At 33.8% G+C, this 12,836-nt stretch overlaps 1 protein-coding gene across 8 annotated transcripts in view; it reads left to right on the plus strand.

The window, feature by feature from the left end:
* The window catches only part of ATRX (ATRX, chromatin remodeler), a 325,591-nt gene that overhangs the window by 268,246 nt on the left and 44,509 nt on the right, over nt 1–12,836 (plus strand). For all 8 annotated transcript variants that reach the window (XM_003800455.3, XM_023519447.1, XM_023519446.1 and 5 more), the window contains 2 exons: nt 6,688–6,865; nt 8,813–9,007. In XM_003800455.3, coding sequence (XP_003800503.1) covers nt 6,688–6,865; nt 8,813–9,007 — 373 coding nt within the window. The remainder of the gene's footprint in view (nt 1–6,687; nt 6,866–8,812; nt 9,008–12,836) is intronic.

Consider the following 12,836-nt stretch of genomic DNA (forward strand, 5'->3'; position numbering starts at 1 on the left):
GGCTGAGGCAGGAGACTCGCTTGAGCCCAGGAGTTGGAGATTGCTGTGAGCTGTGATGCCATGGCACTCTACCCAGGGGGATAGCTTGAGGCTCCATCTAAAAAAAAAAAAAAATACTTATGAGACATTTTTATAATAGCTACTCTTAAAATCTTTGTCATACAATTCTCAAATTTGTCATTCCCAATGTTTGTGTTTGTCAATTGCCTTTTCTCATTGAAGTTGAGATTTTCCTAGTTCTTTTTATAAAGAAGAACTTCTTGTGTTTAAACTAAACTTTTTTTTTTTTTTTTTTTTTACTATATCATAAGATAAGACTCTGGATCTTATTTAAATGCTGTGTTACAGTAGGCATCTTCTGACAAATGTTCTGGCAGACAAATGGCAGAGCATGAGGTGCCCTGCCTGATTACTGCCAATTGATGGCAAGAGTTAGGTCTCCCCAGGAGGCCTGTATTGATACTTTCTGGGCTGGGAGGATCAGGATTACCTGTTTACTTCTCCTACATCGCTTCCACAGAAATACAGGGAGTATTTCATTAGTTATTAGGGGCTGGTATACTTCCTAATTCTCCACTAGATGTCTTTCAATATACTGCTACCAATAGGAAGAGGAAAGGGTTCATTTGTAACCATTTGGTTAAGGTCAATATCCTGGTTCCCTACATGATCTTCACTGACAATTCTGGGTCTGAGGGAGAAGCCTGTTAAATCATACTTCTCTAATATCACCCTGGCAGTGCCTTGTTACAGCTTGGTTAGTGTAGAAGGGTAGAGATACAGCTATGTTTTTTTCTGTACTATTTGGCCAGAGTCAGGTGATTATCTTAGAGTTCTCTGTCTTGCTTTGTTACCCTTTTTCTGGACCTTTGTCTAGAAAAGGCATACTTTTATTTGGGATTTTTTTTTTTTTTTACTGCATCTCCTTGAGTTCTTCAGCAGCCAGTCTAGTATATATGAGGCAGAAAGAAAGCCAGTGACACTCACTGCCATTTTGTCCTTTAAGTCCTGAAGTTCATGCCCAGTTTGCTTCCTCCTTTTCACGTTTCAGAGTGATATATATATATATATATATATATTTTCAAAGTTTTTAGCTGTACTTCTTATGAGGAATAGGTAACAGTATGTGTACTCCATCTTCTTAGAAATGAAAGTCCAGGGCAGCGCCTATGGCTCAGTGAGTAGGATGCCGGCCCCATATGCCGAGGGTGGCGGGTTCAAACCCAGCCCTGGCCAAACTGCAACCAAAAATAACTGGGTGTTGTGGCGGGTGCCTGTAGTCCCAGCTATTCGGGAAGCTGAGGCAAGAGAATCATCTAAGCCCAAGAGCTGAAGGTTTCTGTGAGCTGTGATGCCACAGCGCTCTACTGAGGGTGGCAAAGTGAGACTGTCTCTTTAAAAAAAAAAGTGAAAGTCCAAAGATTAAACTTTTAAAGTAATTATCATATATATCTTTTGATGAATGAATATATATAATTTCTGTTGTATATGCCTGAGAGTGATAGTACTGGGTAATAGATGTGTTCAGCTTTAGTTTATACAGCCAAACATTTGTCCAAAGTGGTTGTACCAGTTTATTATTCACACCAATAGTATATGTATGTTTTAGTTGTTCTCTGTCCTCATGATCACTTGGTATTGTTTGGCTTTCATTTTTTTTTTTTTTATAAAACTTGAAATGGTTATACAGTGGTAAGGCTTCATAGTTTTAATCTGTATTTCTCTGGAAACTTATTTCAGATGGATTATAGTTTATTTATTTATTTATTTATTTTGTAGTTTTTGGCTGGGGCTAGGTTTTAACCTGCAATTTTCAGCATATGGGGCCAACACCCTACTCCTTTGAGCCACAGGTGCCACCTGGATTGTAGTTTTAAATTTAGTAGCTGAAACAAGTTTTTAGAAAGAGCAAAGATTATTTTCTTCATCTTGGAGTATTTAATAAACAGGACACACAAAAAGGAAAGAAAAGAAAAGGAAAGATTGATAAGTTGAGCTTTATTAATATTAAGAAATTCTATTCTCCAAGTGTGGGATGATTAATTTTATATGTCAACTTGACTGGGCTAAGGGATGTCCAGATAGCTGGTAAAACATTTCTAGATGTGTCTGTGAGGGTATTCCTCAAAGAGATTGGCATTTTAATCAGTAGATTGAGTAAGGAAGACTGCCCTCATCAATATGGGTGTTCATCATCCAATCCACTGAGAGCCTAAATAGAACAAAAAGGCAGAAGAAGGACAATTTGCTTGCTTTTTCTGTTTGTGCTGGGACATGCATCTTCTGCTGCCCTTGAACATTGACAATCCTTGTTCTTCAGCCGTCTGACTCAGACCAGTCCTTATACGTACCAACTGCCCCCATCCCCACTTTTACCGCCTGGTTCTCAGGCCTTTGAACTGGGACCAGATTTATGTCGTGAGCTTCCCTAGTTTCCCAGCTTGCAGATAGGAGATTATAGGACTTAATTGGTCTCATAATCACAGTGAGCCAAGTTGCATAATAAATCTACTCATCCACACAATCACTCACTCTTTTAACTCCTATTCTCTTTCTCTGGGAAACCTTGATGAATACAAAGACATTTCACATTAAGAATGAAAAGGGAAGCCACAAAGTAGGAGACGCTAGTTCTACTATATATAGAGATTTAGAAAGGACTCTTAACTAGAATATATCATGAATTCTTTTTCTGTTTTTTTTTTTTTCTTTGTTTTGTTTTTTGAGAGTCTCACTTTGTCTTCCTTGATAGAGTGCTATGGCATCATAGCTCACAGCAATCTCAAACTCTTACGCTTAGGTGATTCTCTTGCCTCAGCTTCTCAAGTAGCTGGGAATACAGGCACCTGCCACAATGCCTGGCTATTTTTAGAGACAAGGTCTCACTCTGGCTCAGGCTGGTCTTGAACCTGTGAGCTCAGGCAGTCCACCTGCTTCAGGCTCCCAGAGTGCTAGGATTACAGTCATGAGCCACTATGCTAGAATATTTAATGAATTCTTAAAAACCAGACAACCCAATAAAAAGATGGACAAAAGACTTGAACAAGACTTTAGAAAAGACAATATCCAATGGCCAACAAACATACAAAGGGGTGCTCATCTTCATTGATCATCAGAGAAATACAAGTTTAAAATGTTTTGACAAAGGCACAGATACAATTCAATAGAGGGAAGATAGTCTTTTCAAAAAAATGACATTGGGAAAGTTGGACTGTCATAGGCCACAAACAAACCTTGACATAAGCCTTATCCCATTTTAGAAAACCCAGTTAAAGTCAAAATGGATCATAAATCTAAATGTAAAACTATTATACTTATATGACACAACACGAAGTCTTCTAGAACTAGGGTTAGGCAAAGAGTTCTTTGTCATAATACCAAATGTATATAATCCATTAAAGAAAATATTAGTAATTAGACTTAATAAATATTAAAACTTTCTTTTTTTGGAGATAAGAGTCTCACTGTATCGCTCTGTATGTTAGTTCATGCCAATGTCAATTTCTTGGTTTTGAAAGTGTATCATAGTTGTATAAGTTATTGTAAGTTACTATTAGGGGGAAGTTGGATGAAGGATACATAGGAACTCTCTTAAAATACTGTTGCACATTCTTGTGAACCTTAAACACCTTTAAAAGATTATCATGAAAGCAAAAAGATAATACCATGATTTGTCAAGATTTGTAACAACCAGGACTATCACACACTGTTAGAATATAATTAGAAATAACTACTTGGGAGAAATATTTGTTATGTTTAATAGTGTTACATAGATATCCTATGGCTTAACAATTCCACTCTTTGGTACGTACCTGACAGAAGTGCTTTTTTACCAAAAGATATGTACAAGAAGGCTTATAGGAGCACAACGTAAATGGTTCATATTTGTTTTTGTTTCTGTTCTTGTTTTTAGAGACAGAGTCTTACTTTGTCACCCTCAGTAGAGTGCTGTGGCGTCACAGCTCACAGCAACACCCAGCTCTTGGGCTTAGATGATTCTCTTGACTCAGCCTCCCGAATAGCTGGGACTACAGGTGCCCGCCACAGTGCCTGGCTATTTTTTTGTTGCAGTTTGGCCAGGGCTGGGTTTGAACCTGCTACCCTTGGTATATGGGGGCTGGCACCCTACTCACTGAGCTACAGGTGCCACCAATAATGGTTCATATTTTAATCATGTTTGAGTGTACACTTTAATAATGCTTAATATTAAGAAAATCTAAAAATATCCTTATTAGTTTATCTTAATATAGACTTATATATTCCAGGCTGAATAATATTATAAGTTAAACAATTCAAATCAATTCTTAATTGCCAATTCAGTCATTAACTCTGTTTATTTTTCTTTTATGGGGAGTTAAACAGTTTTGCTTCCCACTGGTATGTATTTCTAATTTTTGTAAATAAGGGTCTCACTGTTGTTCAGGTTGGTCTTGAGCTCCTGAGTTGAAGCAATCCTCCCAGACTGCTGTGATTATAGGTGTGAGCTTCTATGCCTGGCCTCATATAGCATTCTTGATGTAACAAGATTGTAATGGCATTTTAATTATTAATTTTCTGTCATTTAGCATATCAATGCTTAGTAAGTCACTCTATCATTATAAATTACATTGTATTCCAATTGTTGGTATGTCTGTTGTCTTGTAGGTGGTGGTCTCCTTTACTGCTATGGCCAAATATTTTTTTCATCTTTTGTATTTTCAGCCTAGCTCAGTGTTCGAGAAGCATTAGCAATTTGATAAACACACCTATTAAACATACTCAACTCTTTATTAGTGAATGGGTACCAAAGAGTTTAGAAATTCTCCTTAAGGAGGAGTATGTATGTGTGTGTGCACATGCATGTGTGTGTGTGTATATATATTTTAACCTACATAGTTTATACCAACTTACATGCTTGATCCTTTTCTACGGCTCTATGTCATCTTTTGCTTGTGTGGAATAGATATAAATAACTGGGATAATTTTAGAGTAACATTTGCCCGTAAACCTTTAAATGTGTCCAGTAGTTAAAGAAATCACACTTTCTTCTCTATAATGAATATATATTATAGGTAAGTATACAAAGAAAATAGTCATCATAATCCCACTGACCAGAGATAACAACTGTTAACATTGTGAGTATGTATGTTTTTAACGCAATTATAATTATATTTAATAAGATTCTATATTTTGCTTTTTTTTCCATATATTTTAGATTTTTAATGGTAACATAGCCAGGGCATAATTTATTTCCTTATGTTATTACATATTATTTATTTTCACCCATATGCTATTATTGTAAGTAACACTGTGATAAATGTATTTTCTGGAAAATTGGTCAACTTTTATGATAATTTCTATAGGTTGTATTTCTAGGTGTGTGTTATGAATTTAGTATCTCTGTTTATTTTTATGATTAGTAGACTAAATTGTAAACTCTCAAAATTTAGAGTTTTTTTGCATTCTAGCATATAATGCTATAAATGTAAACAGGTATGACATTTTAATTATTAATTTTCTTTCATGAAAGAAAGTAAATCTTAGTATACAGGCTTTTTAAGGTAATTATTGAGAGCTTATTGCAGGGATTTTCTTATTCTGATATGAATTGTCAACACAAAATGGATCATTATTATATAGTCATCAAATGAAATATTATTCAGTTACTAAGCATGATAATTACTAAGAAATGTGAGGAAATTCTCATAGTATAAACTGTATGTATATGTATTATCTTGACTATGTAAAACCCAAGAAATATATACCTAGAAAAATAAACTTATGTGAAATGTGTCATAATTTGAGTGGAGGTTGTTTCTGAGGAGTGGAACTGAGTAATTGTTTTTCTTTAGACTTCTATATATTTTCCAAAAATGTTATAATCTTTTTTAATTAAAACTGTATTAATATCAAAGTAATGCACTGACATAGTTCTAACAAATAGTTTTATAAGGCCTCAAGTCGTATAATGTTTGCATAAATCAATTGGGAATGTTTGCTTTGTTGTGATTATATAAATATTCTTAAGCCATTTAAAATATTATGATTAATTTTTCTTTTTTGTGCACCTGTTTATTTTTGTTTAAGTATTGATTTGTTTTTACATTTTGGTTAGTTTTTTATGTATTTATCCCTAATTCCAAAATTCTTTTATAGAAATATTATAAATCCTTGTGTTCACATCAATCTGTTTTTTTCCTTAGGTATATCCTTCCTGGATCCCTGTGTCTTCTTGCTCCTATTTTACCTACTTCAGTATCTTGAATCTATTTAACTTCTCTCATCACATTCATTATGCTATTTTATAAATTTTTGAATGAGTCACCCCTAAACTGTCCTTCATTTTTATGTACTTTGTGCCCCTAACAGTACCTAATACAATATGGACTTTCAAATTATATAGATATTTTCTAAATTTACTCAGCAACTTATAAATAAAACCTTGACTAAATGTCAACATGATTTTTATTTCATCTTTATTCTTAAATAAGGCTGTTTCATTTTCTAGCAATAGGATTCTTTCTAGGTTTATAAATTATCAACCCGATTCCTTAAAATAATGTCTTATTTTCTTCAGTAAGTAAGAAATGAATTCTCTGAACTCCTGATTGTTCAAAAAACTGCCTAAGGATCAAAAAGTTGTATCATAATTGAAATATCTATAAAGCACTCATAACTAAAACATTTATTCTGTATTTTCATTTCTAGGGGGCGATTGTTTATTATTTCCACCAAAGCAGGATCTCTAGGAATTAATCTGGTAGCTGCTAATCGAGTAATTATATTTGATGCTTCTTGGAATCCATCATATGACATCCAGAGTATATTCAGAGTTTATCGCTTTGGACAAACTAAACCTGTTTATGTATATAGGTTCTTAGCTCAGGTAGGTTTATAATTTATATTCTCTTTTTGATATTGAAATATTGCATGAAACTGATGATGTTTTTTAGAAGTGAAGAGCATGTATGTATTACAGAGAGGTAAATGAAGTTGAAACTATCATTTCTGTATACAAGGCAATAGAAGTCTATTTTGGTGTCACTCATGATTTTCTGTTTTGCAATTTGTCCATTTCTGTAATGTCAACCTTCTCATGTTGTAATTGTATTTCATGAGTAAACAAATTTGGCATATTATTCCTAGTTCCAGAAAGGAAAACATTTATAGTTCATTTATTCTTTCTTTCTCCTTCCTTCTTTCCTTCCTCCCTCTCTCACTCCATTCCTTCCTTCCCTCCCTCCTTTTTTCCTTCCTTCCCTCCCTCCCACCTTCTTTCTTTCCTTCCTTCCCTCTCTCTCTTTCTTTCTTTTTAAATTTCAGATTAATGTGAGGGTACAAACAATGAGGTTTAATGTTTACAATGAGGTTTACAATGTTTAGGTAAAGTTCCTGTTGTAGTTAAGTCCCACACCCAAGTGTGCCATATACCCTTACATTGTGCCCATTAGGTAGGGGCACACCAATCCTCCTCCCTCTTTCTCCTCCCCCCAATTGAATTAAATTGAGTTTTTCTCTTGTGTGGACATGTATTAGTTTATCTACTGGCTTCATATTGGTATTGAGTACATTGGATACTTGCTTTTCCATTTTTGTGATACTTTACTAATAAAAATATGTTTCAACTCCATCTAGGTTAATACAAAAGCTGTAAAGTCCTCATCGTTTTATGGCTGAATTAGTATTCCATGGTATACATATACCATAGTTTATTAATTCATTCATGGGTTGGTGAGCACTTAAGTTGTTTCCACATCTTGGTGATTGTAAATTGAGCTGTGATAATCTAGTGCAAATGTTATGGTTCATTTATTAACAAAAATAGAAAAGCTAGTAACTAAATCTAATTTGCTTGAAAAAGTCAAATGTTCATTGTTTTTTAGTGGCCACCAGGAATTCTCTTAATCTGAAAAATATGGGCAAAAATAACAGAATTATGACAAAGAATATATAATACTTTCTAGGCAAGAATATTAAAGTTGTTTTCTTTAGATATAAACTCAGGTCTTATAAAACAAACTCAAATTTAGAAAAATAAATAAAATCAAAGAAGTAGATATATTTCAAAGTAATGCAAGTTGATAGGATCAAATTGCCTTTTTAACTGGTATGTCTGCATTGGTAGCAGGTGCTATTCCTCTCTGCCTGCCTCCAAATCTGAGACTAAGTTTTACTGATAAATCCTTTCTTATTTGATTTTCTTCGGTACCTAATATGATTGATAACTCATTGTAAACTCTTTTGTTATTTAAATTTAGAGCTTCTTTTCATTCTAGTGTATAATCTATAATACTTTATATTTAATATACATTTAATGTAATGTATTTATGTATATGGATATGGAACTTTATATTAGTGCTCTCCCTCGAAATTATGGCAGAAAGACTTGATATACAGGCAGTTTATAGTCACTATTGATAGCTTAGTATTTTACATTGAAAAAGGAATTAAACTATCCTCTTGCATCATAACTTTAATACCCCCCTAAATTTTTAATTTGTATACTCCTTTATATGTTTACCCTGGTTCTCTGCCTATTCTTCTTCTTCCACGAAGTACAGAAATATATAAAGCAACACATGAGTGCATTTTGGTCAGAAAATATAGAATGGTTATTAGTGACTTATTTTTTTTAATGTTTCATATTAAACTATGCTAAAGTTGAAATCTTTCATGAATTAAGCAATATTGCTCATTAATTTTTCTTTATTTAAATATATTACCATGAAGTTTTACATTACATATTTAACAGTAACTATATTTCTCCTTGATTAAGTTTGTTTCATGTTTACAAAATTTATTTATTTATACATTGTTCCTTCTTTTTATAAAGGGAACCATGGAAGATAAGATTTATGATCGACAAGTAACTAAGCAGTCACTATCTTTTCGAGTTGTTGATCAGCAACAAGTTGAACGTCATTTTACTATGAATGAGCTTACTGAACTTTATACTTTTGAGCCAGACTTATTAGATGACCCTAATTCAGAAAAGAAGAAGAAGAGGGATACTCCCATGCTGCCAAAGGTAAGCATATTTAGATTATTACCTAAAAAGAAAGCATGGATGAGGGAAATTTTACTGCTACTATGAATAATTAATCATCTGAGTATAGCTATATTTCAGAACTTTTTAAATAGAAAATTGTATTTAACAGATTTTGTCTAGGTAATTATAAATAAGAATGGGCTTGATCAGTTCTCCATATAGCACCCTAAAAAGACAGTATATTCTGTGTAAGATAGTATGTTCTGTTTAATGAAAAGGTAGAACCTTAAAGGAAATGGTGTAATTTAATAAACTATCTTCTCTTAATAACCCCCCTAGTAGAGAGCATATAGAATTTAAATAGGTCTATATAAGATTAAACTATCTCTTCTGTAATATTCTTTTCTGTCAGAGAGCAGTTAAAAATCAGCAAATAACCAACAGGTGTATGAAAAGATTCTCAGTGTCGTTAATCATCTGGAAAATGCAAAACAAACCACCATGAGATATTATTTCCCACTTACTATTTGAAAAAAGGCACTATGTATTGGCAAGGATATGGAGAAAAGGGAATCTTCATACACTTTTGTTGGGAATATAAATTGGTATGCCCACTATTGAAAACGGTATGGAGGTTCTTCACAAAATTAAAAATAAAACCATGATATGATCCAAGAATCTCAGTTCTAGGTGTACATCCAAAGGAATTGAAATCAGGATCTTGAAGAGATATCTGAACTCCCATATTAATTGTGTCATTATTCACAATAGCTAAGACATGGAAACAACATAAATGTCCATAAGCAGAAGAATGGATAAAGAAAATGTGGTATATAAACACAGTGGAATGTTATTCAGCTTAAGAGAAAGGAAATCGGCTCGGCGCCTATGGCTCAAGTGGCTAAGGCGTCAGCCACATACACCTGAGCTGGTGGCTTTGAATCCAGCCCAGGCCTGCCAAACAACAATGATGGCTGCAACCAAAAAATAGCTGGGTGTTGTGGCAGTTGCCAGTAGTCCCAGCTACTTGGGAGGCGGAGGCAGGAGAATCGCTTGAGCCCAGGAGTTGGAGGTTTCTGTGAGCTGTGATGCCACAGCACTCTACCCAGGGAGACAACTTGAGGCTCTGTCTCAAAAAAAAGAAAAAGGAAATCCTCCATTTGCAATAACATTCTAGAACCTGGAAGGCATTATGCAAAATGAAATAAGTCAAACACAGAAAGATAAATACTACATAATCGCATCTAATTTTTGAGACAGTCTCTCACTCTGTCTCAGGCTAAGAGTGCTGTAGTGTCAGGCTAATTCATAGCAACCTCAAATTCCTGGGTTCAAGTCATCCTCCAGCTTCAGCCTCCAAAGGTACTTGGGACTATGGGCACCTGCCACAATGCCTGACTAATTTTTCTGTTTTTAGTAGAGAAGATATCTCACCCTGTTGCCCAGGCTGGTCTTGAACTCCTAGGCTCCAGAGATTTTCACTCCACAGCCTGCCAGAGTGATAGAATTACAGGCATGAGCCACTGCCCCCAGCCTTTGATTCTATTTACATGAGAAATCTAAAGTATTCAAAACTCATAAAGCCAAGAGTAGAATGGTTATTTCTGGGGAATGGGAAAAAGGGGAAATGAGGAGGCATTGGTCAAAGGATACAAAGTTTCAGTTAGGCAAGATGAATTAATCCTAAAGATCTATTGTACAGCAAAGTGCCTATTGTCAATAATATTGTACTGTATACTAAAAATTTACTATGAGAATAGATTTATGTTACGTGTTCTTATCACAAAATAATAACAAAGGTGGTAGGAAATTTTTAGAGGCAATGGATATGTTTATGACATTGATTGTGGTTATGGATATATTCTTCAAACTTATGAAATTGAATACATTATGTATAACATTTTGTATGTCAAAATTTTATGGAGATGTACATCTAAATTTAAAACAATTTTTACTTAACGACTATAGTACTTATAAGTTTTCAGAGTATTTTCATGTTACCTCGGTTGATCAGTGGAATAACTTTTTGGTTGATAAGGTAAAAAATATCATCATTTCTAGTCTACAAATTAAAATATGGAGTCTCAGAAAGAGTAAATGAAATATTCAAGGTCATAGATGGTAATTTGTTGAATGAGTATTGTAATTCTGATTTTCTCACTATAAATTATGTTATTTCTGCTCTAACACATTGCCTATCAGAGAGAAATAATTCTTTATTCATCTATTTAATAAGCAGATAAAATAGTGCCTCTTGTATTTCACTTTTGTAAAGGAAGTAAGATGTCAACTCTCGGAAAAGTACCCTTAGAGGCAATCTGGTAAAGCCATCTTGTTTTATAGATGAGGAAACTTGCAGTTATTAAGTGACTTGCCTGCAGTTTTCAGCTAGTAATTGGCAGAACCAGGACTAGTATCTACATTGTTGCATAAGAAAATGTTACTTAGGGTGGCACCTGTGGCTCAGTGGGTGGGGCGCTGGCCCCATATACTGATGGTGGCGGGTTCAAATCTTGCCCTGGCCAAACTGCAACAAAAAAAATATCCAGGTGTTGTGGCGGGCACCTGTAGTCCCAGCTACTTGGGAGGCTAAGGCAAGAGAATCACCTAAGCCCAGGAGTTGGAGGTTGCTGTGAACTGTGATGACACAGCACTCTACTGAGGGCAACAAAGTGAGATTCTTATCTCTAAAAAAAATGTTATTTAATGTTAATATCAAATGTAAATACCCTTGTTGGTAAAATGATGGTTATGTATTTATTTTATAAAACTTAATATGATAGATATCATTATGTCCTCTTTGAACATAAGAGGAAAAACTGTAACTGTATGTTTTCTAATCTTAATATTAAGATTTTATGTATTTAAACCTATTCTAGTTATCTAAAAGGCCATTTTGGGAAAATTTGTTGGCTTGGCTTCAAATTCAAGCACTTAATATTCTTTAGAACTGTTAAGAGAATTGGAAGAATACCTCCCAGGGTACAGTGTCACTATATACAAAAGCCACTTTAGTCACTTGTAAAAAGTGTATTAGTTCTTCATATGGTTGGATATGTTTAATTAAATCAAAAGATAATAGAGATTGTGTTTTCTTAATGTTAATGTGAATCAGTGATTTCTCAAGTTAAAATTTTAGTGTATATGTCAAAATAACATGTACACTAAACATTTTGGAAATATTTTTTAAATGTCATTTGCATGTATGAGCAAATATTTTGTTTTTGTAATTGGTAAACTTCAAGTGAAAGTTCACTAAGACAACAGTTAGGAGAGGCTTTGATAACCTTTATCAAATCTTTTGGATAATGGCTTAGGGGTTTAAGTCTACCATTGTTCTATTTTAACATACATTTTTTTAAAAAAGTATCATTTTAGTTTCCATGTTGTGGAATATTAAATCAATAAAGATTTTGCTTTTTAATTATATTATCACAGAATGTGACTAAGATTCTTTTTTATTATTTATTTTATTTTATTTTTTGTGACTAAGATTCTTAAATAATCTTAAAAAATTTTTCTATGCATGAATTTGCTTGTATACCTTTAAAGACACGCAAGTCCAAATGGCATTATACCATGTACACTCTTCTACAGCCTCCTTTTTTTCATCTATATGTATCTTTAGCAATGTTACTTATTAGTACATATTTTACCTTTTAATTAATTTATTTTCTTTCTTTCTTTCTTTCTTTTTTTTTTTTGAGACAGAGTTCTACTCTGTTGCCCTGGCTAGAGTGCAGTGGGGTTGTAGCTCATTGCAACCTCAAACTCCTACTAAACTTAGGTGATTTTCCTGCCTCAGCTTTCTGAATAGCTGGGACTATAGGCATGTGCCACTGTACCTGGCTAATTTTTGTGTTTTTTT

The sequence above is a fragment of the Otolemur garnettii genome, unplaced genomic scaffold (genome assembly GCF_000181295.1).
Source record: "Otolemur garnettii isolate 467f Iridium unplaced genomic scaffold, OtoGar3 scaffold00175, whole genome shotgun sequence".
Classification (NCBI taxonomy): Eukaryota; Metazoa; Chordata; class Mammalia; order Primates; family Galagidae; genus Otolemur; species Otolemur garnettii.